The following is a 23,096-nucleotide window of genomic DNA, read 5'->3' as shown; positions in this document are numbered from 1 at the left end:
AGGAGAGGGGGTTGATCAGAAGATGGAGCCTGAGTAGAGTTAAAGCATTCTCTCAGACGGAGGTGTGTAGTAACCACCTGACTGCTGTGATGGCTCTGACATCTTGTGAATTCTCCCTCTGCCACGTTCTGGGCATTGCGGTTGTGACTCAGCACTGTGCTGTAGAGGGGCCGTCTGTGCCTATACTGAGAGCCGCACGGAGGGGCCTGGCATCTGCCAGCCCCTGCCCCAGCTGGCACTGGGATTTGCATGGAGCCTCGCCCATTCACCAAGTGCCCGCAGAGAAGCAGAGGGCTGCACAGAGCTTCCCCACCTGTGACCCTCGGAGGCCGGAGCCGCCTCCTCCCAGAGCTCATTGTGTCTGGCCGAGAGCAGATTCCGTGGTCAGTGTCCTGCAGGAGGCACCGGCCCCGGCCCCTCGACAGCCCGGCCAGCGCCCGGCTGACCCACCTGTGCTTTAACCCTCAGGCTCTGGCGCCTTTCTCAGAAGGAGCAAAGAAATAAGGAATCAGCTTCTGTTTCTTTCTCTTAAACATTTCCTAATCCTCTCCCGAGAATATGTTTTTATTGATTTTTAGAGAGAGACAGACAGACAGAGAGAGAAACACGGATCAGTTGCCTCTTCTACGTGCCCCAACTGGGGATCGAACCTGAAATCTTCTGGTGTGTGGGACAACACTTCAACCCACTGAGCCACCAGGCCACGGCTTACACATTTCTTTTGAACATAAAGAGAAAAACATTTCATTTTACTAAAAGCCATGGGACTCAGTATGGTGGTTTTTATTTTATTTATTTATTTATTTAAATGGCTGCACTTCTTTTTTTTTTTTTAATTTATTTTTTTATTGATTTTTTACAGAGAGGAAGGGAGAGAGATAGAGTTAGAAACATAGATGAGAGAGCAACATCGATCAGCTGCCTCCTGCACACCCCCTACTGGGGATGTGCCTGCAACCAAGGTACATGCCCTTGACCGGAATCGAACCTGGGACCCTTCAGTCCGCAGGCTGACGCTCTATCCACTGAGCCAAACCGGTTTCGGCAGTATGGTGGTTTTTAAAAAGACAGAAAAACTTGGATTAGCTATATCTCCCATTTTGATTATTTTTCTCCTGACTTCTGTTTTAAGAAAAATAACTCAGAGAGTTAACATCAGGGATCACCTTTTAAGTTCAGCTTCCTTTTTTTAAAATAACAGTGAGATATATTCCACATGCCACCCAGTCTCCCGTGTGAAGTTTCCAGCTCTGGGGGTTTTCAAATAGTCACAGGGTGGTGTGACCCTCACCACAGTAGGAATCAGTTCTAAAGAGGGTTGTTGTCCAGGGCCTCCCCTCCCAGCATAGACCCAGGGCCTCCCCTGCCCCAGCCTAGACCCCCCCTGCCCCAGCATAGACCCCCCCTGCCCCAGCATAGACCCCCCTGCCCCAGCATAGACCCCCCTGCCCCAGCATAGACCCCCCTGCCCCAGCATAGACCCCCCTGCCCCAGCATAGACCCCCCTGCCCCAGCATAGACCCCCCTGCCCCAGCATAGACCCCCCTGCCCAGCATAGACCCCCCTGCCCCAGCATAGACCCAGGGCCTCCCCTGCCCCAGCATAGACCCAGGGCCTCCCCTGCCCCAGCATAGACCCAGGGCCTCCCCTGCCCCAGCATAGACCCAGGGCCTCCCCTGCCCCAGCATAGACCCCCCTGCCCCAGCATAGACCCCCCTGCCCAGCATAGACCCCCCTGCCCCAGCATAGACCCCCCTGCCCCAGCATAGACCCCCCTGCCCCAGCATAGACCCCCCTGCCCCAGCATAGACCCCCCTGCCCAGCATAGACCCCCCTGCCCCAGCATAGACCCAGGGCCTCCCCTGCCCCAGCATAGACCCAGGGCCTCCCCTGCCCCAGCATAGACCCCCCCTGCCCCAGCATAGACCCCCCTGCCCCAGCATAGACCCAGGGCCTCCCCTGCCCCAGCATAGACCCAGGGCCTCCCCTGGGTGATCTAGATGCCATCCGTCCTGTCTCTCGCCGGCATCGCCGTATGGTGAGAGTTAGACTGTGAGTGATGTTCTGACACGGGAAGACTTTGAATCATCAAAGCACAGATGATGTGCGCACAGAGGCGGACCAGTCTGCTAATTACTGGAACTTGCTCAGCAGCAGAGCCTCAGATCTGGGGAAGCTTCTGTGGTTGAGTTAACCCCAGAGCACCCAGCGCCTGCCCCAGCCCAGGTGTGTTCACGTGGGACGGCCTTCCTGTGAGGCTGAGTCTGTTCAGGTGGTGAGTGGCCAGTTTCCCGGTGGGGCCTGTCTTCCAGGGCGAGGAGGGAACGCGTGGCTGAGCCCCGTGGGATGCGCGCTTTCCACGCTGCTGGTCTCCGTCCCACTGAGGTCCCCGCTGGGACAGAGGATCCCGTTCGTCCAGCACCTGATGTCCCTGGCTGTGGTGGAGGCGGTCCGGTCCATCCCCGGCTACCAGGTACGTGTGGCTGCCTCACCTGGGCGTCCCCACCCTGTGTGCAGGTGCCGGCTCGGTGTGTGTGCAGCAAGTGTTCGCGTGATGGCTGCATGTAGAGCCTTGGCCTGCTCTTTGCCACGTTGGCAGCAGCGTCCGTGGGATTTGTAGCTGCTTTAGGCGCCAGGATGGGCTGCTCCCGGGGTTCCCTCTGAGCTGTTGTCAAACAGCCACAGCCTAGGAAGGACGAGACTTGTTTTTTATTGAAGCAGGTTGGACTGGATGCTGTTTGTGTTTCCTGGGGAAAGGCTTGTTTTAGAGGGCAGAAAATCCCTCTCATTTCCTACCCTCGTTACCCGGCCTGTGCTCAGCAGGGCGGCCTAGGGCTGCGTTTGCGCAGGTTCGGCGTGTGGTTTGTCTGGGACGCTGCCCCAGCCGTGGGGACAGATGTGCCGCTCCATCCTTCCTGTTGGTGCTTTGGTGTCAGTGACTAAGAAGACAAGGAAAAGGGGGCGAGTACCACAGTGACTAAAAGCCGTCTCTCCGCTACCTGCCCCACCTATCGGCCCCCTTGTCTGTTTTCCAGGGAGAATTCCATGTGGCCATAAAGAAGGGGTGTCCCCTGCCTCCCCCCACCTGCAGCTCTTCCTTATGTCAGGCTAGACTCATTCATGGGAGTAAGTCCTGAGGCACGGTGCTGCGCATGGCTCTCGGAGGAGGCTGGTCCCGCGTTTACACAGAGCGGCCCGCCCTCCTGAGCTGCAGGCACGCCCTCAGTCACCGCGTGCAGGACCTGGGCCCACGGCAGGCCACCACGGTGTGGGTTAGCCCAGGGCCCTCTTTCTCACATCGGCTCCTTGACCCCTGAGAGCCTAATATTCCCCCACCCCCCACCCCGCCTGCATCTAGCACGCGGTAGCTGCTCCATGGTGGTTGATGCTGAGATAAAGAACTGCATTCACCAGATAGGCATCTTCAGAAAGGGTTGTTTATGACGATAAACAGTGATGGGGTGGGAAGAATGATGTAGTTAACGCCAAATATGTCCTTAGGTCTCTCTCCGTAGCCCCGAGAGGGGCTTTAACACTGCTTGTCCCAGAGGAGTGGTCGTCATTCTGAAAAGGAAGAGGGGATGAGCCCCTGGCTCCTGCTTCCCAGGGCGTTCTTCTGTTCCTCTCACTTTTAGCTGGAGGCTCAGCTGGCCCCGGTGTCTGTGACGGCTTCATTGACATGCAGGCTTCCCTTTAGGACATCAACCTGCGGGTGAAGTGGCCCAACGACATTTACTACAGTGACCTCATGAAGCTGGGTGGAGTTCTGGTTAACTCGACGCTTGTGGGAGAAACATTTTATATTCTTATTGGTAAGTTTTTAAAGCCTTTCCCCCTGCATTTGGCTGTGTTGGGGAGTGAATTATCATACGAATTACTTTTTCTTTGAGTCTTGTGTTATTGTTATAGAATGTAATACGTGTGCACAACAGGCAGATTAGTTGAAAGTGCTTCAAGGGGTTTATTAGCCTTCCTGTCCGTGGCCTTGGAAACCAAATTGGTATCATGTCAAACGCATTTTCTTACACCTGCCCACACTCCTGCTTCTTGTCGAGTTAGAAATGGTGAAAGTAAGCCACGGTGAGATACACCTCACACCTGTTAGCACGGCTTGTATCAAAAAGACAAGCAATGACAAGTGTTGGCGAGGATGTGCAGAAAAAGGAATTCTTGTGCCCTGTTGGTGGGAATGCAAATTGATGAAGCCACTATGGAGCTGAGGTTCCTCAAAAAGGTAAAAATAGATTTAGCATATGACCCAGCAGTTTCGGCGTCGTGTACACTGAATTCCATGCCCACACTCCATGGGTGCTTCGAGGATTGTGTGCAGAGCTACATGAGGAGCCAGCGAACCCCTGCAGAATCTGCTCTGTTGTTGGAGTTACTTTTGTTTTCCAGATGTAAATGATATTGCTTTGTTTTTTAGTGGGCACATATTTTTAAAAAACATGCTGAGGCCAATCAAGCCTTCACTGCACAGAGGGTGGATCAGAACATTGACTGAAGGACAGCGCTAGTGTAGATGTCATTGCTCTGTGTGAGGAGCGCGTGGGACGTGTGCTCAGAGGCCCTGAGAACACGGTTGTCTTGCTGCTAGTCTTGCAGTGTTTCGTTGCTGATTGAGGGCCCCTGTGAGGTTGATTCAGGGCCCTGCTTAAAACGTGGGTTCAGCTTCTCTGAAGACTAGTGGCTCCCGGAGAGATGGCGGTGTTAAGTAGCAGCAGAGATAAGCCTTTTGAGGCCCCGCTGCTGGTAACTTGGCTTCCTGAAGCCTGGGTTGGACGGCCAGCTAAGAGCCACTGGAAAGGGGTTGGCCCCTCGCCAACAGCTAAGCCTAGCACTAAAGTCGTCCAAGGATAGAGCATTAAAAGATGTGTTCCAGGGTTATTCCATCACCAGGCTTTGAAATCTCTGATCCACAGTTTACTCCTTAAGACCTGAATAAAATGCTTCCTTTCAAGCATGTGTTCTGTTACTCACGTAGGAAGAGAAACAAGAGCTTGTCGGTGCTGAGCGCAGGTCTAGGCTGGACCACACGAGGTACCGTTTCAGAAGCAACTCTGAGAAGTTTTGTCCCCCGCTTGGCTTCTGTTTAACTGAATCAGAAGTGGCTTAATTCCTTCTGTCTTATTGCCAGGAAGGTGGGGATGGTCCTGGCTGGATGAGGATAATGAAGGAAGAATGGAAAGAAAGACGGGCTCAAATATCTATGTCCCTCCGTGAGTGGGCAGCGAAGTACACACGGATGAGGACAGGGAGGCAGGAAGCTGACAGTAAACGCTGCGCCTCCTTCCAGGCATTGAAAGGAACAGGTGACACCATCAACAGGTTGAGCTGTGCATGTTTTTCAGTTCTTTGTTTGTTTCTGACCAGGCTGTGGATTTAACGTGACTAACAGTAACCCCACCATATGCATCAACGACCTCATCACAGAATACAACAAGAAGCACGGGGCGGACCTGGCGCCCTTAAGAGCTGATTATCTCATCGCCAGAGCTGTGACGGCGCTGGAGAGCCTGATGGACACCTTTCAGGACGCAGGGCCCAGCGGGGTGCTCCCCCTTTATTACAAGTACTGGGCACACAGGTCAGTGCTGGCGCCTCCTCATTCCTTATGAGGCCAGGAGTTCAGTCCCTTCAGCTGAGACACTAAGCACCCGTCGGTCTAGCTTCTGATGGAGAAACCGGGTGGACACTGCCTCGCCTGGACAGCGCCGCCAGTCCCAGGCCCGCTGGCCTCCCGGGCCTCCCGCGGGGATGCACTGGGAGGGACCACGTCACTGGGAGGTTTCCTGCCGGCATGTTTACGCAGCATCTCATTGTGAGGAAACAGACAAATGTAAATTGTGGAACATTCTAGCTAACAATGGTTTTCAAAGCGAGCTTCCCCAGGTTGTGGGGACTTGGGAGGAATACCGATTCCTGAGTCTCCCTGACAACCTCCTACATCAGAAACCCCAAGGCTGGGCCCAGCTTTGTGCTCCCACAAAGGCTCCAGGAGATTCTCAGGCCCCTGGAGTTTGAGAAGCCTGGTGGACGCCCACAGGCCTCTGCCTTCCAAACGCCAGGGCCTTAGGCAGGTGGGCGCTTTCTGAGAGTAAAGACCACAGCAGTTAAGTGCAACGCGTGCTTCCTAATTAGATTCTGGCTGGGAGGAAAGGGCCTCCGAGGACGGTAAGGAGACAGAGATGCGAGCTCGCAGGGTGTTAGGCTAGTTAGTGCAGCGCGGGGAGTTTCCGGAGGGAGAGAGCTGTTAGGGTTTTGCAGGCGCATTCTCATTCGTAGGAGACACAGGATGAAGTATCTAAGCGGCATGGTATTTCAGCTTGTTTTAACTGTCAGCCCCCAAAAGTGTGTGTGCGTGTGTGTGTGTGTGTGTGTGAGAGAGAGAGATCAGTTGATGTGAATTTAAGTAAAGGGAGAGTATGAGATTCATTGTATTATTTTTCCAACTTTTCTATAAGTTTGAAATTCTTCAAAAGAAAAGTGTTGGGGGAGGGGAATTATGTACTTTTAAAACTTAAAATTCTACACATTTGGAAAATATTTAAAAGATGGAGAACTTTTCAACTCCGCTTCTTTTCCCGTAATCTCAGCCAAAACACCTCGAGCTTCCCAGTGTTCGTAAAAGTGCTCGAGGGGGAGAGGGGAGATCAGCAGCCACTGGAGAGAGCGGCAGCTCCTGCCCTGGCTGCTCGGTTGGTTAGGGCGTCATCCCGATACGGCCAGGCTGTGGGTTCAGTCTCAGGTCAGGGCCATACAAGAATCGACCAGTGAATGCATAAATAGGTGGAACAACAAACCTCTCTCTAAATTTAATAAATACAATTTTAAAAAATAGAGAGGGAAGCAGTTCCGAACCCCCTGTTGGACTTGCGCACACCCTGGTCATCGAAACAGCTCACGCGGACTGTGAGTTGGAGCGCAGACAATGCATCTGACCTCGCCTGGCCCCGCCCCGCCCCCCGCCCCTTCCTGTCAGGGTTCAGGACAGTCAGCCGCACCCCATTCCGGTGACCTCTCCCTGTGCTTTGTTCTCAGTGGCCAGCGAGTCCGCCTGGGGAGCGCTGAGGGGCCCGAGGTGTGGATCGTCGGCCTGGATGACTCCGGGTTCCTCCAGGTGCACCAGGAGGCTGGCCGGGTGGTGACTGTGCACCCGGACGGCAACTCCTTCGACATGCTCAGAAACCTCATCGTCCCCAAGCAGCGGTAGTCCCTCGGCAAGGCGGCTGGGGGCGCGCAGAGCGGGCCTGGCGCTGGGACCACTCAGGACTGGCCCGGGCACGGCCACCGCAGCAAGCATTCCAGTTCGGGCCTGCTCCCTCCTTGCCCACGATCTAGAAAGCTAGCTGAGAGGTGTGGGCGAACGTCTTCTCCCTCCAGTTAACCTGCTAGTCCTTGAGTTTTGTTCTGTCAGTTATTTCCTCGGGTGATGGAGGAAGATCCGGGGGAGGGTTCCGCGAGGAAAGCCCTGCCAAAGGTGTGACATTGTTCCCCTCTTGGGCCTGGATGTGTGTTTATTGCAACCCCCCAAATATTTCTACCTGGAAACCACAATGGAATAATTCAGACATTTCCCAGCAGTGGAGACCTTTACCCCTAGACTATTAAAGAGCAAATCAAAGAGCTCTGGGCTGTGCGGGGCAGGCGGAGGTGCGGCGGCTGTTTACGGCACCCAGGGCGGTTTCCTGCGGGGCAGACGGGCACTGCGGCGTCGTTACGTGTGTTAATGAAGAGGAGAAGGTCAGCTTCTGAGAGTTCCTCTCCGCCTGGCGGTTCGAGGTCCAATGGCAATGGCCACAGAGGCGGGTCAGCGGGGCCGGCTGCGATGATCGTGCAGAGGACGCTGGTTAATTACTTTGCTTAGTTCTGAGCTCTCCTTTCATAGCTTTAGTTTTACTGCGTATCCTGAAGTGATGGGTCCGGTTCAGAGCCCTTCAGGGCTGATTAGCATTGCCCAGATGTGGGTGCGCCCTGGCTCTCGACAGCTGGAGATGGAGGCTCGCGCTGACGCACGCAGGGGGGACTGGTAGCTTTTGAGCCCGTAGAGGCGGCTTTGAAATGTTCCTGTGAGACTGCTCACAGAACACAGAAGTACGTGACCTGGTATTTACAAATCATTATATTTTTGCCCCCTTCTGATATCGACAAGAAAATGTTATTGATATGGAATGCCATCATTTAAGTGTGTGTGTGTGAGGGGGGGGAGGGGGGAGGGAGAGAGCGCTCTTTAAATTATCTTCAGAATCTGATATACTAGGTCTCCACCGAAGAACAAAAGAAAGGAAGCCTTTTTATACACATTTGCTGTTTCCAGATGTACTCCACGCTTTTTCCATGTAACTCCTATCTCTGTTGAATGTGTGAATCATGCACATTGCTTTTCAGCCTTAAAAGGCCGGTTTTTGCCCACTTTTCTCTCTTCCTGCCAGTCCCAAGTGAAATTAGCGGAAAGAAAACGGATGGCGCTCTCAGCTTTGAACGAAACCGCCTGATTGTGCAGCCAGCACCATCTTCCCCCACCTCAGCCGCCCGGCTGATCCCCGAGACGTGCCGTTTGGAGGAGATGGTGCGCCCTCAGCCAGGCACGGGCAGCCCCACAGGAAGGGAGCAAAAGAACGTTAAGTAACCAGCCCGATATGTGTTTTTTGGAAATGTAACTTTTTAAAAAGAACTTCAAAAGTAATTTTTGCAACTAAGACTTCAATTAGAATTATCGCGCCCCCCCCCCCCGCCCGCCCCCAAAGGTCCTCTTTTCTAAATGCCCAAGTCTTCCTTTGGAGTTAGTCCCAAGTTTAAATAGAAGTTCACCCCACCCCAACACTACAGACAGACTCACCCTGGAGAGGGCTCTGCAAAGCATCATGGAGAAGAGCGATCTCGGGCGCATTCATCGCAGACTTGGTAACAGAAGGCCAGTCATCTCTCAGGGCCGCCGTCATTACTTTCCCGTTTCTTTGGGGGGTTATTTAATGAAAAACATGCTATGTTTTGTTTTAAGCCGAAGTCCTATTCTGGACAGTTCTGCTTTGGGGAAAAAAATGTTATCATTCAATTTCCTCTCTGTAAATTAAAACTAATGAGGTGTGGCCATGTCAGAGCAGAGAGAGCTGCGGGCGGCGCTGCCTGTGTGCGCGAGCCTGCGCTTGCTTGTGCCACGTCCCGTGTCTTCAGGGAGACAAGATGGACTTGAAGCAGATGCTGAGCTTTTCCTAAAGCCAAGTCTGCCTCAGATGAACCAAAGACTTTGGAAATTCTGCTTCGTATAGAGCAGCTGCACACAGGCATTTTCCTTAGAGCTGTCGGCACCAGAGGAACCCATCCACCCGTCCATGTGGGGTGTCCCTGCACCCGGCCGTCTTATCCGAAGGAGCTTTTAACGTCTTAGCAGAAACTGTGGTCCTCAGTCCTGGAACAGGACACTGAACTCAGGATCGGTGTGTGTGTTTAGGACATGGAGTGGTCCCCCAGTTTGGAGGCTGCGCTTGAGCATCTGACAGGGTATGGGCAAGGCAGGACTGCTCTCTGAGCTGAAAGCCGATTTGGGGGAGACTGTCAGAAGTGCCTGCTAACATAGGATATGCCAGAGCTGGGCGTCCTGTGGCCCACGGAGCAGGCGGTGAGGGAAATCCCACTCCGGGAGGATTTCAGGAGCCGGCCTGGGCAGGGCCTGGCTGCATTCACAGGGCGTGGGCTAAGTGGGAAGGATTTGTGTCTGGCGTGAAACAGTCTGTGGGGTTCATGGCTGCGGTACCCTCACTTGTGACCAGAGAGGTAGATGCACAAGCCCAGGTTGGGTAGCACACCCCACTCCCACATACACCCCAGAGTCTGAAAACCCGGAGAGAAGCCGGCCTCACCCAGCAGATTGAGAATGCAATGAGAGACCTTTCAGGCTGGCATTCTGTAGATCTGTTTGCCGCCAACAGGCAGAAAATGGAGAATCTTTATTCCTGGGGAATTGCTATGCATATTTGAAATAAAAGGAAGTGGCAACCTTTGCATTTTTAGCTTTTCAAAGAATCGTGTCTGAAAAGTAATTACGTTAAGCCGATGCCTATAAAACACAAGTCTACCAAAATAAACTTTAAGACTTTCTATACAGTTTGAGCTCCTTGTTATTTTTACCACAAGCTTAATTTTTAAAAATAGACTACTATTTTGGTTACAGTATTTTTATTCATATTTAAACATTTTTACAAAATAAATAGTTTTACAAGGTAAGGAATATGTATGTATTTCTAAGTATTAAGAAGCTGGTGCTTTTTAAAAATGTATTTTTTGACAAATGTATTGTGTCATACAAAAGAGAATTCTTATTCCAAAGAAAGAAAGTTAGCAAAACCCAAAAGACAAAACAAAAAAATAAATGTTTGAGATGAAAAAGAAATTTAATAAAACAATGTAAGTTTTTAAATTTAAAATGAATTGAATGTAACAACAAATTAAAGAACATATTTTGTTCTTGTAGAATTTTTTCTTACTCGTATTTTTTCTTACTGCTTGATTTCTGTCTTGCCAGTTTTAAGATTTAACCTTATAGATCATACTTAAGTTTAGGATCAGCTTGAATAATGCATTTTAGATCAGGGCTATGATTCACTAACCATTTTAAGCTATTGCAATTTTCCAGCATTTATTTGAAAATGTTTTTATTCCATCTTACCTGTGGCAGCCTACCTTAACTGTCTTACAGTTACAATAAATTACAACTTTGGATAGACTTTCTACAGGAGTCATTGACCGTATAAACCCCTCCCACCCAGAGGGTCCAAGGGAGGAAGACGTGGCTGTAGAACTTAAAAGGACGGGGTGCGGGGGACGTGTGGGGGCAGAAAATACAGGCTCTTGCAGATCTCTGAGCGGCCCTGCTTCCCACCCTGTTCACTTCTCTGCAAAAGTATGAATGGAATGGCTTTTCTAGAAAGGGCTTCCGTGAACATAAAGGAATTCTTTTCCCTGGGAGGCCCTGTGGAGGCCCCGTCAGTCTTGAGCTGGGCTTATTTCTCAAATCCATTCGATCTGGCATTTCTATTAACGTGTTAGGACCCACTACAATTGTGTGTGTGTGTGTGTGTGTGTGTGTGTGTGTGTGTATTTATTAAAATGCTTCCTCTCCCTCTGCCAGGCCCTCACAGAAATCAAGAAGTGATATCCCCAGCTTAAATGTGCAGCCTCTTAAAGATGGAGGTAACACTATCAGGTTGCCGTAGTAACTGCTTCTGTTCAGTTTGCACTGAGCTGCTGACTGCCTCCTGCCAACTTGCTTAGGAATCTTACTTCACAAGGAAGTCTTCTCAAGTACACACACTCTGTTAAGCTCGTTTGTGTTATCATTGGTAAATCTCTAACAGTTTTCTTTCTTCACAGCAACCTTTGATCTTAAACTGCCCCGAAAGCCTTTGTGGTTTGTTTATTAAATATGGCCCCCAGTGGCTAATAACAAAGTAGATGCGAAAGCATTTTGCTGTGCTTTATTGAACAATGTCAGGTGATACACCTCCTGCTCATCACACCTACACCTTCCGGGAAGCATGGTTTCATTGTGAGTCTTTGAGCAGAACGGGAATCCCTGGGGCTTATCTTACGTGCAGCACGCACGAAGGGCTGCTTGTGAACGAGGTACAGCCGAGTGCAGGCGGGTGTACGGTCCAGCCCCTGGCCGAACAGGTGCTGCTCAGTTTGCAAATTTCATCTCGGACCACACGCTGCCGGGAGGGAGGCAGGTCCGCACAGGGACACTTGGTTGGCAACAGGTTTCCCATTTCCTCCAACAGTCGAAGGTGCACTTTGGTTCTAGAAGGATGAGTTCAAGACATCTGTGGAAAGCCCTTGCCCTCAGGTGGGTTTTCCCGAACGTAAACCATTTTTGAAAAACCAACACGGAGTGCTCATGGCATGGAGCACACTGACAGATGGTGGATCAAGGCATTGAGCTACGACACAACTTTTAAATGGTGGAACCTTGAAGAGAAACTATAAAAATAAAAATAGGAAACACTGCTGGTGCTTTATGAAAGATTGCTGTTTGCCTGTGACAGACATGACGTTCGCATGGAGTTCTGCTACACAGAAAATGCTGCAGACAACGCCCACGTCATTTTCATGACATCCCTGGAGCGCGTTTTCTCCGCGAGGCGCAGTCCGCTGACCATTTCCCATGTTGCACATGCAGTTTAACTCACCGGCCCGGCAGCAAGCACCAGCCGCGGGGATTGCAGGGCCAGAGGGATTCTGCCTTGTAATCGGACCTGACTGGGGTAGCCAACCTCCTGGGGCGCCTAAGTCACCCACGTGTCCATCTCCTAAACTCTGGCTGTGTATCCCTTTTGCATCCCATGCTTAACATTCTGAAGGTGCTGCTCTTGGTGTTACCCAGAGCTCCGAGGAAGGAAGAGCTTGTGGATGTACTTGAGAAGCTTGCTCGCGCGCCGCCTTGGTCTCAGCTTGCAGGTTTTTTGTATGAAAGAGTTAAAAAACTTTTCATGAAACTCATGCATGACTCAACGAGCAGAATTGTCTATTCATGGGACTTGGAATAATCACCTTCTGCCTGGACTTAGAATCTGAAAGGGCTCCGAATGCAGGAAGTCTGCCTCCAGCCGCGGCCCTGCCTATCTGATCAAGTCAGGGTGCGCCCCTCCCTAAGGTGGAGGGCACTGGCGGAGCCAAAACCCCTTCACTCCCCACGGCGGGACGGTGAGCATCCCGGGCAGGCAGGGCGCGAGCCTGATTTCAAAATAAGGACACGGCGTGCCCCCAAACACGGGGTAGTTTGAGGTCACTGGTGGGACCCTGCCCTTCAGGAAAACCTGGCTCTTGGAGAACCAAGGTCGGGCAGTCGCTTCTCTCTACTCCGGCCTTCATGGCATCTACGGTAAAAATCTAAAGGTCGGCTGCGGGTGCTATTAAAATAGTTGTCTCTGTATAAATTAATTTGAATCGTGCATATTCAGCTCGCCCTCTGAACTCGGCTGGCCTGGCCTATGGCTTCGCTGCGGAGGCCCAGGCGCCGCGGGGTCACCTGCCGTGCGTGATGATGACCGAGGCGCCCAGGTAGTGCGGCAGGGGCGCGGCGGGCGGCGCGGCGGCGGCGGGGCCGGGGGGCCGGGGCCGGTGCGCGGAGGCCGCCGCCTCCGGGGCGTGGGGGCCGCAGGCGAGGGCGGACGGGGCGGGCGCGGCGCCCCCCAGCGGCCCGCGCCGGGCCAGCACGCGGTGGTAGTTGAGCAGCACGAAGGGCAGCTGCGCGGGCGCGGGCGGCTCGGGGGCCGGCGCGCAGCACTCGGGCGCCGCGCGGGCCAGCGCCAGGCGCGCCCCTTCCCGCGGGGCCTGGCGGGCGGCCTTGGCCGGGCCCGGCGGGGGCTCCTCGCGGTAGTGGCCGCAGCTCGGGAAGCTGGGCGGCGGCGGCGCGGTGTCCTCGCCGAACCTGCGCGCGGGGCCGGGCGCTGCGGGGACAGGCGACAGGTTAGACATCGGAGGGGAAAGCCGGGCAGATGCCTGAGGACGGGGGACCGGGGCGCCGCCTCCACCCCGCCGCCCGCCGCGGCCCTGCCCCCGGTGCCTGCGGGGCGATTTGAGATGTGTAGTGGCCGCATTAAGGCGTGGAGGGCAGCAGGTGAAATTGCTAATAATTTAGTACAACATAGCCAAAACATTTCAGGGTGCGATCAAATTTTAAAAGTGTGCTTTGTGCCCTGGCCGGTTTGGCTCAGTGGATAGAGCCTCGGTCTGCGGACCAAAGGGTCCTGGGCTCGATTCCGGTCAAGGGCATGTCCCTCCGTTACCGCCGGCCCTGGTCAGGGCACGGGCAGGAGGGCAACCAATCCATGTGACGATGTTTCTCTCTCTCCCCCTCTCTCTTCCACTCTCTCTAAAAATCAATGGGAGTTGGTCCGAGGGTTGTGGGTAATTGTTAGGCTGATTAAAAATCAATGGGAAAATTACCCCCGGGTGAGGATTAAAAAAGTAAAAGTATTTTTTGTTCCTGTGTTTGAGCGCGGTCAGACAGCCCACCTCACTGTGGCCGATGGCTACCAGACTGGACGGCGCTGGTCTGGAGGTCGGCCCATCTTTCTGGCGGACCCCTCAGTGGGCACAGGAGTGGGCACTCCCGCTCCCTCCAGGGTTGTCATGATTAAGATAATCACCGCGTCCCTAAGCAGATGCTTGCCACCAATGTGCTCCTCCTGCCTTTACCTTACGGCCACCTTTGTCTCTCTTTAACGTGAAAACACCAGGAAGTTGATCACAAATTGCCCCAAATTAGCACCTCGGGGCCCTATGCTACACCAAGTGTGTGATAAATGAGGTGGTTATTGACCTCTCACTTTCAAAATAACCGTTTAGAAAAGCAAGCCTGTGCTCTCTCCCTGGCGACTCCCAGGGAGAAACAATCCTTTCCGTCACTCAGGGGGACAAGGGTGTCAGCTGCTGCCGAAGCCCTTGGCTCTGTCTTTCCTCAGAGGTCCCAGAGCCTTGGTTATCTGAGGGACCCCGCTGGGTATTGGGGACCCACATCGGAGAAGCCTGGGACAGGCCCAGGCCAGAGGCAGGGCTGGACTGCCCCGTGGCTGGGAGTATTTTCTTAAACTGGTTCCTTCTGAAAAACGCGTCCTGGTCATCTCTGAGGTTCGAGTTCTCTCAGACCCTTCGCAGCCTGGAGCGATGGTCAGGGCACAGAGTGACAGCTTCCCGAGCAGCGGGAGGGGGACCAAGCCCTATCTGCCTCCAGAGGGGACGGTGGGGCCCGGCCGGCGTGGCTCAGTGGTTTAGCGTGGACCTATGAACCAGGAGGTCCCAGTTTGATTCCTGGTCAGGGCACATACCCAGGTTGCTGGCTTGATCCCCGGTGTGGGGTGTGCAGGAGGCAGCCGATCAATGATTCTTTCTCATCATTGATTTTCTATCTCTCTCTCCCTTCCTCTCTCTAAAAATCAATAAAAAACATTTTAAAAAGTAAAGAGAGAGGATGGTGGGGGAGGGAGCCCCAGGGGCTGTCCTCTGAGCACAGGCTTCTTTTCTGAGTCCAGTGGCCGCCGCAGGACGTTTGCACGGCCTTGGTCTGCATTTTGAGCAGCAGCCAGGTCAGGGTGAAAAGGAACTACACCTCCTGCAGCCAGTCCTCAACCCCAGCTCCTGCCTTCCGTCTGGGGTTGGCCCAGCGAGCAAAAGGGTCTGCTGGGCCCAGGGCAGCTGGTGGCACCTCCCCGGAGGGCCTTTGTCTGCTTGCCGGCCACCAGGAGGCGCTGGCTGAGGGGCCATTCTTGTCTCTGCTGTGGGGCTAGTGTGTGCGGGACGGGCACCTACTGTGTGCCGAGCCCCAGGGTCAGCATGTCCCACGGCTTAGGATCCCAGTTACAGATGCAGAACCTGAGACCTGGTGGGGGAGGGTGTGGTGAGTGACATTTCTGTCCCTGAGCCCTGAGTGTCCACCGCTGCTTGCCACACTTTGAAAATTGGCACGGGAAGAAAACCAAGTCTCCCAGGTTCGTTTTTTGGCTGGAGCAGAGCATCTATAATAATAAAAGGGTAATATGCTAATCAGACCGGATGTCCTTCCGGATGAAGCCAGGGCCAGAGGGAAGCCGGTGCCGGCAGCCGGGGGAAGGAAGGCGTACTCTTACATGAATTTTGTGCATCAGGCCTCTAGTGAACTTATAAAATACGTGCAGCCTGGCTGGTGTGGCTCAGTGGTTGAGTGTCGACCTATGAACCAGGAGATCACGGTACGATTCCCGGACAGGGCACATGCTCAGGTTGCTGGCTTGATCCCCGGTGTGGGGTGTGCAGGAGGCAGCCGATCAGTGATTCTCTCGTCATTGATGTTTCTCTCTCTCTCTCTCCCTCTGCCTTGCCCTCTGACATCAATAAATTAAAATGCGTGCAGCTGAGCCCTTCTCAGGACGTGGAAGCTGCCTTTGGAAATCACTTCGGGAGGCCAGGATGTTATGGGGGCAGCTGAGCCCCGTTCCCGCGCCCTTTATACTGTCACCGGGGCCTCTGAGCACACGGACCAGTCTCCCGGCTTCAGCCTCTCACACGAGGCGCTCGCACTGGGAGCAGGAACGCGCAGCGATCCCTACTTAGAAGCGGCAAAAGGGGAAGTGTGCCCAAGCTGTGAGGTCCCTCTCCACCCGCCCCCGCCCCTCGTGCCCACGGGACCCACCTTCGTAGTTCGGCACCAGGCTGTGCCGGGCAGTGTTCACCGGTGGCTCAGAGAGGTTTTTAGCTGGAGATGGGCTGCCAGGCACCAGGGGGTTGGCATAGTGCCACTGGCACTCGCCGCCGGCTGGCAGCGCGCTCAGGAAAAAGCGCGCCACTTCGCACGGGGACCCCTGGGGCCCGAACTTGGCCGGCAGCACGGGCTTCTTGCCGCTGAAGACGTGGGGGTCCAGAGGGCAGTGTCCGTAGCGGTAGGAGAAGGGCAGGCTGTAGGGCGGGGTGTACAGGAGGTCGCCGCCTTCGGGGTGCAGCTGCTGTTCCGGGGGGGCCGCAGCGTCCGTGGGGGGGCTGGCCCTCCAGTGTGCCAGCTGGCCGCACTCCAGTCTCTCCGTCGGGAAGGGACTGAACTGCTGCGTGGACCAGGATGCGGTCAAGGGGGGCTGCCCAGGCCTGGGCCCCGGTGCCCGACCCCTCCCAGGGCTGGACCCCTCCGGCCACCACTGCGAGGTCCCCCGGGGACAGGTGCACGGCAGACAGCACCCAGGGACCCTCCCCAGCCACAAACATCTCTCCCCAAGCTGGCACCACCACACACAAGGGCATCTGCTATTTCTAAGAGCTCGCAAACTACGGGAAAAAAGAAAGAGGGGGCCGGCCGGCTTGGCTCAGTGGTTGAGTGTCCCAGGAGGTCACGGTTCGATTCCCGGTCAGGGCACAGGCCCAGTTTGTGGGCTCCATCCCCAGTGTGGGGCGTGCAGGAGGCAGCCGATCAATGGTTCTCTCTCATCATTGATGTTTCCATCTCTCTCTCTCCCTTCCTCTCTGAAGTCAATAAAAATATATTTTAAAAAGAAAAAATGTTTTTTTTTAAATGCCGTGGAAACAGACGGTGCACCGGGGCTGGGACCCACATTTCCGTGGACTCTGCGCCTGCCCAGTGGGACCTGACCGGGCCCCGAGGCCAGCCTGCCCACCTCAGCTGTGTCCCTATCGAGCGGGACGCCTCCGGGCAGGGAGACCCCGCTAGGCCGTGAGCGTGGGCCGTTCCCCAAAACGCCCCCCCCCCCCGACCCGCGTGTTACCTGCGGGGGGTAAGGGTTTGTTCTCAGCTTCGTCTTCATCTTCGTGGTTTTGGGTTTAGCTAACTTCCTAGTTTCTTGTGAGGTAGACAGGGCGGTCCTCCAGGAGTCCTGGGACTTGGCCGTGGCCACCTGGTCCAGGGACAGCTGCAGCTCCTTGTACTCGATGTCCCTGCGAGGCAAGAGGGCGGGCGTGTCCAGCCGGCTGCGGCTGCGGGCCCCGGCACCGCCCCGGCAGATCGCCCTCCAGGCTCCAGGGGCCGTTTCAGCGAGGCCGGTGTGGGCGGGGGTGGAAAAAGGACAGGCCCCCCGTTATAAAAGCCACCCTGCAGCCCGGGTGCAGCGCCCCCAGAAATGCTGAATGGGGACAGTGTTATTCGGCAGAAATGGGGGGGGTGCAGCTCTCTTCAATCCCACGGGACCCCAAACACACTGCCTGGGGACCGTGGGCACTGTCTCCGAGCATCGGTGGCCCCGCCGGCTCGTGAGCCCCCAGGGAGGCCTGGATAGGAACCTTGAGGGTCCAGGGGCCCAGTTTTGCCCTAAAGAGCCACCTCAGTGCCCTCATGCCCATGGGTGGGGGGAGGGAGGCCGCCCAAAGCACTGGCCCTGTCACATCTATTTGCTCACAAAGTGTGCAGGGGCTAAAATGCTCTCGTCCCTACCGTTTTGCTAAAACCACTCTGCTTCTCACACAAAAACAAAAACAACCCCAGCGCCCCATCGTCCTGTGAGAGAACGTGGCGCCTGAATGCTCACTGCCCTGGAGCAGCTTGAGGGCCCGGCTCAGAGCGGGCTGGGGCACAAGGCTGGCAAGTCCTGGGTTAGAGCCAGGTGCCAGGTGGTAACATACCATGGCACGGTGGGCGGAGAGTACTACACCGAGTGGCCAGATTATGATGATCTCTGAACACATAATAATCTGGCCACTCAGTGTGTGTATTTATATATATATTAGAGACCAGGTGTATGAATTCGTGCATGGGTGGGGTCCGGCCAGCCTGGCCACGGGGAGGGGACATGGACGGTTGGCCGGCCTGCCTGCTGGTCGAACTCCTGGTCGAGGGGACAATTTGCATATTAGCCTTTTATTATGTAGGATATACACTGAGTGGCCAGATTATTATGCGTTCAGAGATCATCATCTGGCCACTCGGTGTATGTGGTCCCAGGTAGACTTAGGTCCTGTTCCTCCTAATGGTCTTAAAAGTATTTGCCACTGAACTTGACCTTCTGGGGTTTAAAGGGACCAAATCTTTACCGTCATTTGCAATAGGCTATATAGGAAGACAGGGGAGACGGGCTATCCCCGTCCCAAACGGCAGGAGCAGGCGCATGCCCGGGACCCAGCGTGTGTGGGCACGGGGAGTGTCAGCATGTATGTCGGGTCCGGGACCTGAATCCCCTTTCCATCCTGTTCAGGATGGGGAGCATCCCTGCCCTCCCTCTGCCCACCCCTGCTCTCACCCGGGCACGGACCCTCCCCCTCTAGGCCCGGAGCTGGGCCCCCTTTTCCCAGGCACCTGGGCCTCAGGAACGTGGACCTTCCCCATCCACCAGCGTGTTCAAATGCAAACAAAACAGGAGACAAATGAACAGTTCCAGAAAGAGAGAGAGAGATGGTGCCGATTGGAGCGAGCGATGAGGGGCGGGAGGAGAGAGAGCAAGGAGAGAAACAAATACGTCGGACTTACGTGAGGACATAATTGACACTCACGATGCAGTGGGGCCGGGACGAGCGGCTGTTGTGCACGACGGTGGCGTAGCTCTGCACCCACACCCAGCCGCCCAGCTTGGACAGCAGCCGGTAGTACTTGGTGGTGACCTGGCCCTTCACCAGCACTGCAAGCAAAGGCGACAGGGTCCCGAGGGACGGTCAGCAGGCCCTGCCTGCGGGGACGCGGACCCCGGGCAACCTGCAGCCCTGGTTCTGAACCTGCCTGCGGGGACGCGGACCCCGGGCGACCTACAGCCCTGGTTCTGATCCTGCCTGCGGGGACGCTGACCCCGGGCGACCTACAGCCCTGGTTCTGAACCTGCCTGGGGTCAAGGGCCCCTCCGGGAACTTGACAAAGAGGGCAGGCTTTCCCTGCTGGAGGGTGCACGCTTGTGCACAAACACCCTCACACACACACACACACACACACACACTCTCTCTCTCTCTCTCTCTCTCTCTCTCTCTCTCTCTCACACACACTCTCTCTCTCTCTCTCTCTCTCTCTCTCTCTCTCTCACACACACACACACACACACACTCTCTCTCTCTCTCTCACACACACACACTCTCTCTCTCTCTCTCTCTCTCTCTCTCTCTCACCCTCATTCTCTCTCTCTCTCTCTCTCTCTCTCTCTCTCTCTCACACACACACACACACACACACACACACGATTTCTGCCAATGACGCCCAGGGCTGGGAGGCGCACTCTCGCCGCTCCCTTGCTGAGAACCTGAGTTTAAAGCCCCGCTTCCTCTGGGAACACAACGAGCCCCGTCAGCATTGGCACCTGGCAGCGACAACACGGATCTGCTCTCCACATTCCCAAACGCCACCATTACTCGTGTTATAACCCCAGGCCCGTCACAGGTGGGGTGGGGAGGAGGGGGAGTGACGTAGTTATTTAAACAAAACAGAAAGTTACGTGATTCAACTGAGTGTCCACCTGCTGCTCACTGCTGCGCCCAGAACCCCTGTACTCAGTGACCCTGGTCCTCGGCCGCCGTGCATGTTTTCTTCCCATCACCCCGTTTTCCCGGGCGGTTAGCTCCCCGTGTGGCCCATGTAGGAAGCCCTCTGTGTGACTCGCAGCGCCTGAACACTGGGCGTGTGGCCGCCCTCCATGCACAGAGCCAACGCCAGGCTGCTGAGCCCTGGCTCCCGGAGCCTGGGCACGCACACGCCGCCGCCTCCTCCCGGGCCTGCAGCGGGCCGTGCGGGAGGGCTTGTGGGGGGGGGGGGGGGGGAGAGGAGACGCTGGGGGCGGGGGTGGTGGGCGGTGGGAAGGAGAAAGGCTGACTTGTCTTCCCCAGGGACAGGGAGGCCAGCGCGGCCGTCACTTGTGGCCGCAGCATTCCTGCTCCTCAGGCGCTGGCCCGGCTGTAACTAGCAGACACCGGACACCGGCGGGCGGGGGGGGGGGGGGGGGCGGAGGGGGGAGGGGAGGTGGCCAAGTCTCTGACTGCAGGAGCTGGTGCTGGAGGCCCCCCCGCCCCGAGATTCACAGACACAGAAATTCACCCCGTCGGTACACGAGGCAGAGCCCGCCCTCTGCCCCCAGACGCCCCGGGCCCGGCACTCTGCCTTCTCTCAGCGCCGGGCCGCGGTGGCCATTCCCACACCTGCAGGGGATGCTCTGGAGCAGAAGGACACCTGCTGCCCATGTGACCGTCGAGCGGGATTAGCCTTAACGTAGAGAGTTCAACCAGAGGGACCGGACCCCGAGACCCGCACGGCCATGTGGGCAAAGGACACGGACAACAGCCCGCCACAGGCCACGCAAACGGCACCCACAGCTCACGGGTCTGTTCAGCGCGCGGCTGGGCGCCATCCACCAGGTGAACAGACGTAAAGAGGACTCCAGTGGTGGAAAGGTCCGGAACAGGGACGGCCTCGGGCGGAAGGCAGTGAGCGGTGCCGGGCCGGAGGGCGCGGGGCTGGGGTGACTGGGAGAGAACGTGTCGTGGAATTGACACGGCGACAGCAGCGCGCCCTGGGAACACACGGCAAACCACGACAGGAGTGGGCATGGCGACGTTCACACCACGGGGACGGCCGCGGCGACGCCGGCTGATCGCGGGGAGAGGCCCCGCCCGTGCTGACGGAGCGGGAACTGGGTCGGCCTCCCGGAAAGCAGGTGCTTCCGGGAAACGACGCCCGACCTCACCTCTGGCACGGCCCCATGGGGACTGTGAGTCAGGCCCAAGGACTGGGCCCCGAGTCCGCTGTGCCCTGCCCGTCCCTCAGGGCCACGGCGGGAAGAGGGCCAAGCCATGGCAAGTGCTCGCCGCCACGAGCTGCTGATTGATGGGAAGGTGGACGTCACGGGAACATGGACATCACGGGGAAGGTAGACATCACAGGGAGGTGGACGTCACGGGAATGTGGACGTCACGGGGAAGGTGGACGTCACGGGGAGGTGGACGTCACGGGGAGGTGGACATCACGGGGAAGGTGGACGTCACGGGGAGGTGGACATCACAGGAACGTGGATGTCACGGGGAAGGTGGACGTCACGGGGAAGGTGGACGTCACGGAAGGTGGACGTCACGGGAAGGTGGACATCACGGGGAGGTGGACATCACAGGAATGTGGATGTCACGGGGAAGGTGGACGTCACGGGGAACGTGGACGTCACGGGGAAGGTGGACGTCACGGGGAACGTGGACGTCACGGGGAAGGTGGACGTCACGGGAAGGTGGACGTCACGGGGAACGTGGACGTCACGGGGAAGGTGGACGTCACGGGAAGGTGGACGTCACGGGAAGGTGGACGTCACGGGGAAGGTGGACGTCACGGGGAACGTGGACGTCACGGGGAAGGTGGACGTCACGGGGAACGTGGACGGCACGGGAAGGTGGACGTCACGGGAACGTGGACGTCACGGGGAAGGTGGACGTCACGGGAAGGTGGACATCACGGGGAGGTGGACATCACAGGAATGTGGATGTCACGGGGAAGGTGGACGTCACGGGGAAGGTGGACGTCACGGGGAAGGTGGACGTCACGGGAACGTGGACGTCACGGGGAAGGTGGACGTCACGGGAACGTGGACGTCACGGGAAGGTGGACGTCACGGGGAAGATGGACGTCACGGGAACGTGGATGTCACGGGGAAGGTGGACGTCACGGGGAAGGTGGACGTCACGGGAAGGTGGACGTCACGGGGAGGTGTAGGGAGGGGACTGAAGGAAAGGCAGGGCGGAGCCGCGCTGAGTAGAGTCCTGTGTGGCGGGAGCGCCCCACGCCCCGCCCGCCTGTCACCTTGGCCAGGCGCTCGAAGGCCGTTTCTCCGAGTGGCCACGTGGAGGAGGGGCCAGCGTCTTCCAGAAGGTTCTGTGTAGCTATGTAGGGGGCTGGGGTGGGCCAATCAGGGAGACTTAACCAATTTGCTTATGGCCCCCCAGAGAAGTGACGTGATCTAACGGAGCCCCCCCTGGGTTCCCCGGAGGCCGCGCCTTCTCCCAGAGGAACGGTCATCGCCTCCTCTCGGAAAGCCCCCGGGGTGACCGGACACCGTTCCTCCTGGTGTTCCGGGCCACGTTCTGAGACCCGTCGGTACCAGCTTAAAGCCGGACCCCGAAGCCGGGTCATTCATTCCGCGTCGTCCCGGTCAGGGCCACACGGAGGACACGGCACAGCCTTCCCCCCGCCTCCCCGGCTCCGCTCCGAGGCCAAACGCGGACACGGGCACGTTTCCTCTGCTGGTCCCCGACCCCGGGCGACGGGCGGCACAGCACCCGGGGGACCCCTGACGCTCGGTCACGACACACGCCCCCCCGCCCGTCCGCTCTCGCTGCCCACGCGGCCGGAGAGCTGCCCGAAAGGGCCCCGGGCTGGAACGACCTAGAATAAGGCCCTGCTGTGGTCGTGATAGACAGACAGACGGGGCGGGGGACGCCCCCACCCCGTAAGCTCCTGCCCGTGCACCTTGGAGCTATGTCCCCGACATCGCAGGCCGAGACGGCTCAGAAATCGGGGCCCACGCCCAGCGGACAGCCAGCGGCCGTGCTTTTCAGAGGCGACTTTGCGATGGAAACTCTAGTTCCATAAACGTGCGTCCCCCAAAATAGGGGCCTTCCTGGTTCCCCCGGAATCCTCCCTGGAGACTGTGGCCTGAAGCATAATTCCTACGTCTTTA

At 56.5% G+C, this 23,096-nt stretch overlaps 2 protein-coding genes across 5 annotated transcripts in view; one reads left to right on the top strand and one right to left on the bottom strand.

Annotated features, from left to right (window-relative positions):
• Positions 1 to 12,949, top strand: part of HLCS (holocarboxylase synthetase) — a 173,121-nt gene extending 160,172 nt beyond the window's left edge. For all 4 annotated transcript variants that reach the window (XM_079766667.1, XM_079766666.1, XM_079766664.1 and 1 more), the window contains 4 exons: positions 2,313 to 2,473; positions 3,698 to 3,812; positions 5,374 to 5,587; positions 7,042 to 12,949. In XM_079766667.1, coding sequence (XP_079622793.1) covers positions 2,313 to 2,473; positions 3,698 to 3,812; positions 5,374 to 5,587; positions 7,042 to 7,213 — 662 coding nt within the window. In that variant the 3' untranslated portion in view covers positions 7,214 to 12,949. The remainder of the gene's footprint in view (positions 1 to 2,312; positions 2,474 to 3,697; positions 3,813 to 5,373; positions 5,588 to 7,041) is intronic.
• Positions 12,950 to 13,020: 71 nt separating this feature from the next.
• Positions 13,021 to 23,096, bottom strand: part of SIM2 (SIM bHLH transcription factor 2) — a gene marked incomplete at its 3' end in the record, with an annotated part of 43,341 nt that continues 33,265 nt past the window's right edge. The window contains exons 8-11 of the mRNA XM_079767117.1: positions 18,935 to 19,082; positions 17,244 to 17,412; positions 16,166 to 16,571; positions 13,021 to 13,445 (exon numbers count right to left, since the gene is read on the bottom strand). Coding sequence (XP_079623243.1) covers positions 13,021 to 13,445; positions 16,166 to 16,571; positions 17,244 to 17,412; positions 18,935 to 19,082 — 1,148 coding nt within the window. The remainder of the gene's footprint in view (positions 13,446 to 16,165; positions 16,572 to 17,243; positions 17,413 to 18,934; positions 19,083 to 23,096) is intronic.

The sequence above is a fragment of the Cnephaeus nilssonii genome (assembly GCF_951640355.1).
Source record: "Cnephaeus nilssonii genome assembly, chromosome: 3".
In the NCBI taxonomy this organism is placed as follows: Eukaryota; Metazoa; Chordata; class Mammalia; order Chiroptera; family Vespertilionidae; genus Cnephaeus; species Cnephaeus nilssonii.
Note: the sequence above shows the minus strand (reverse complement) of the source record. Positions and strands in the feature narration are given on the sequence as shown.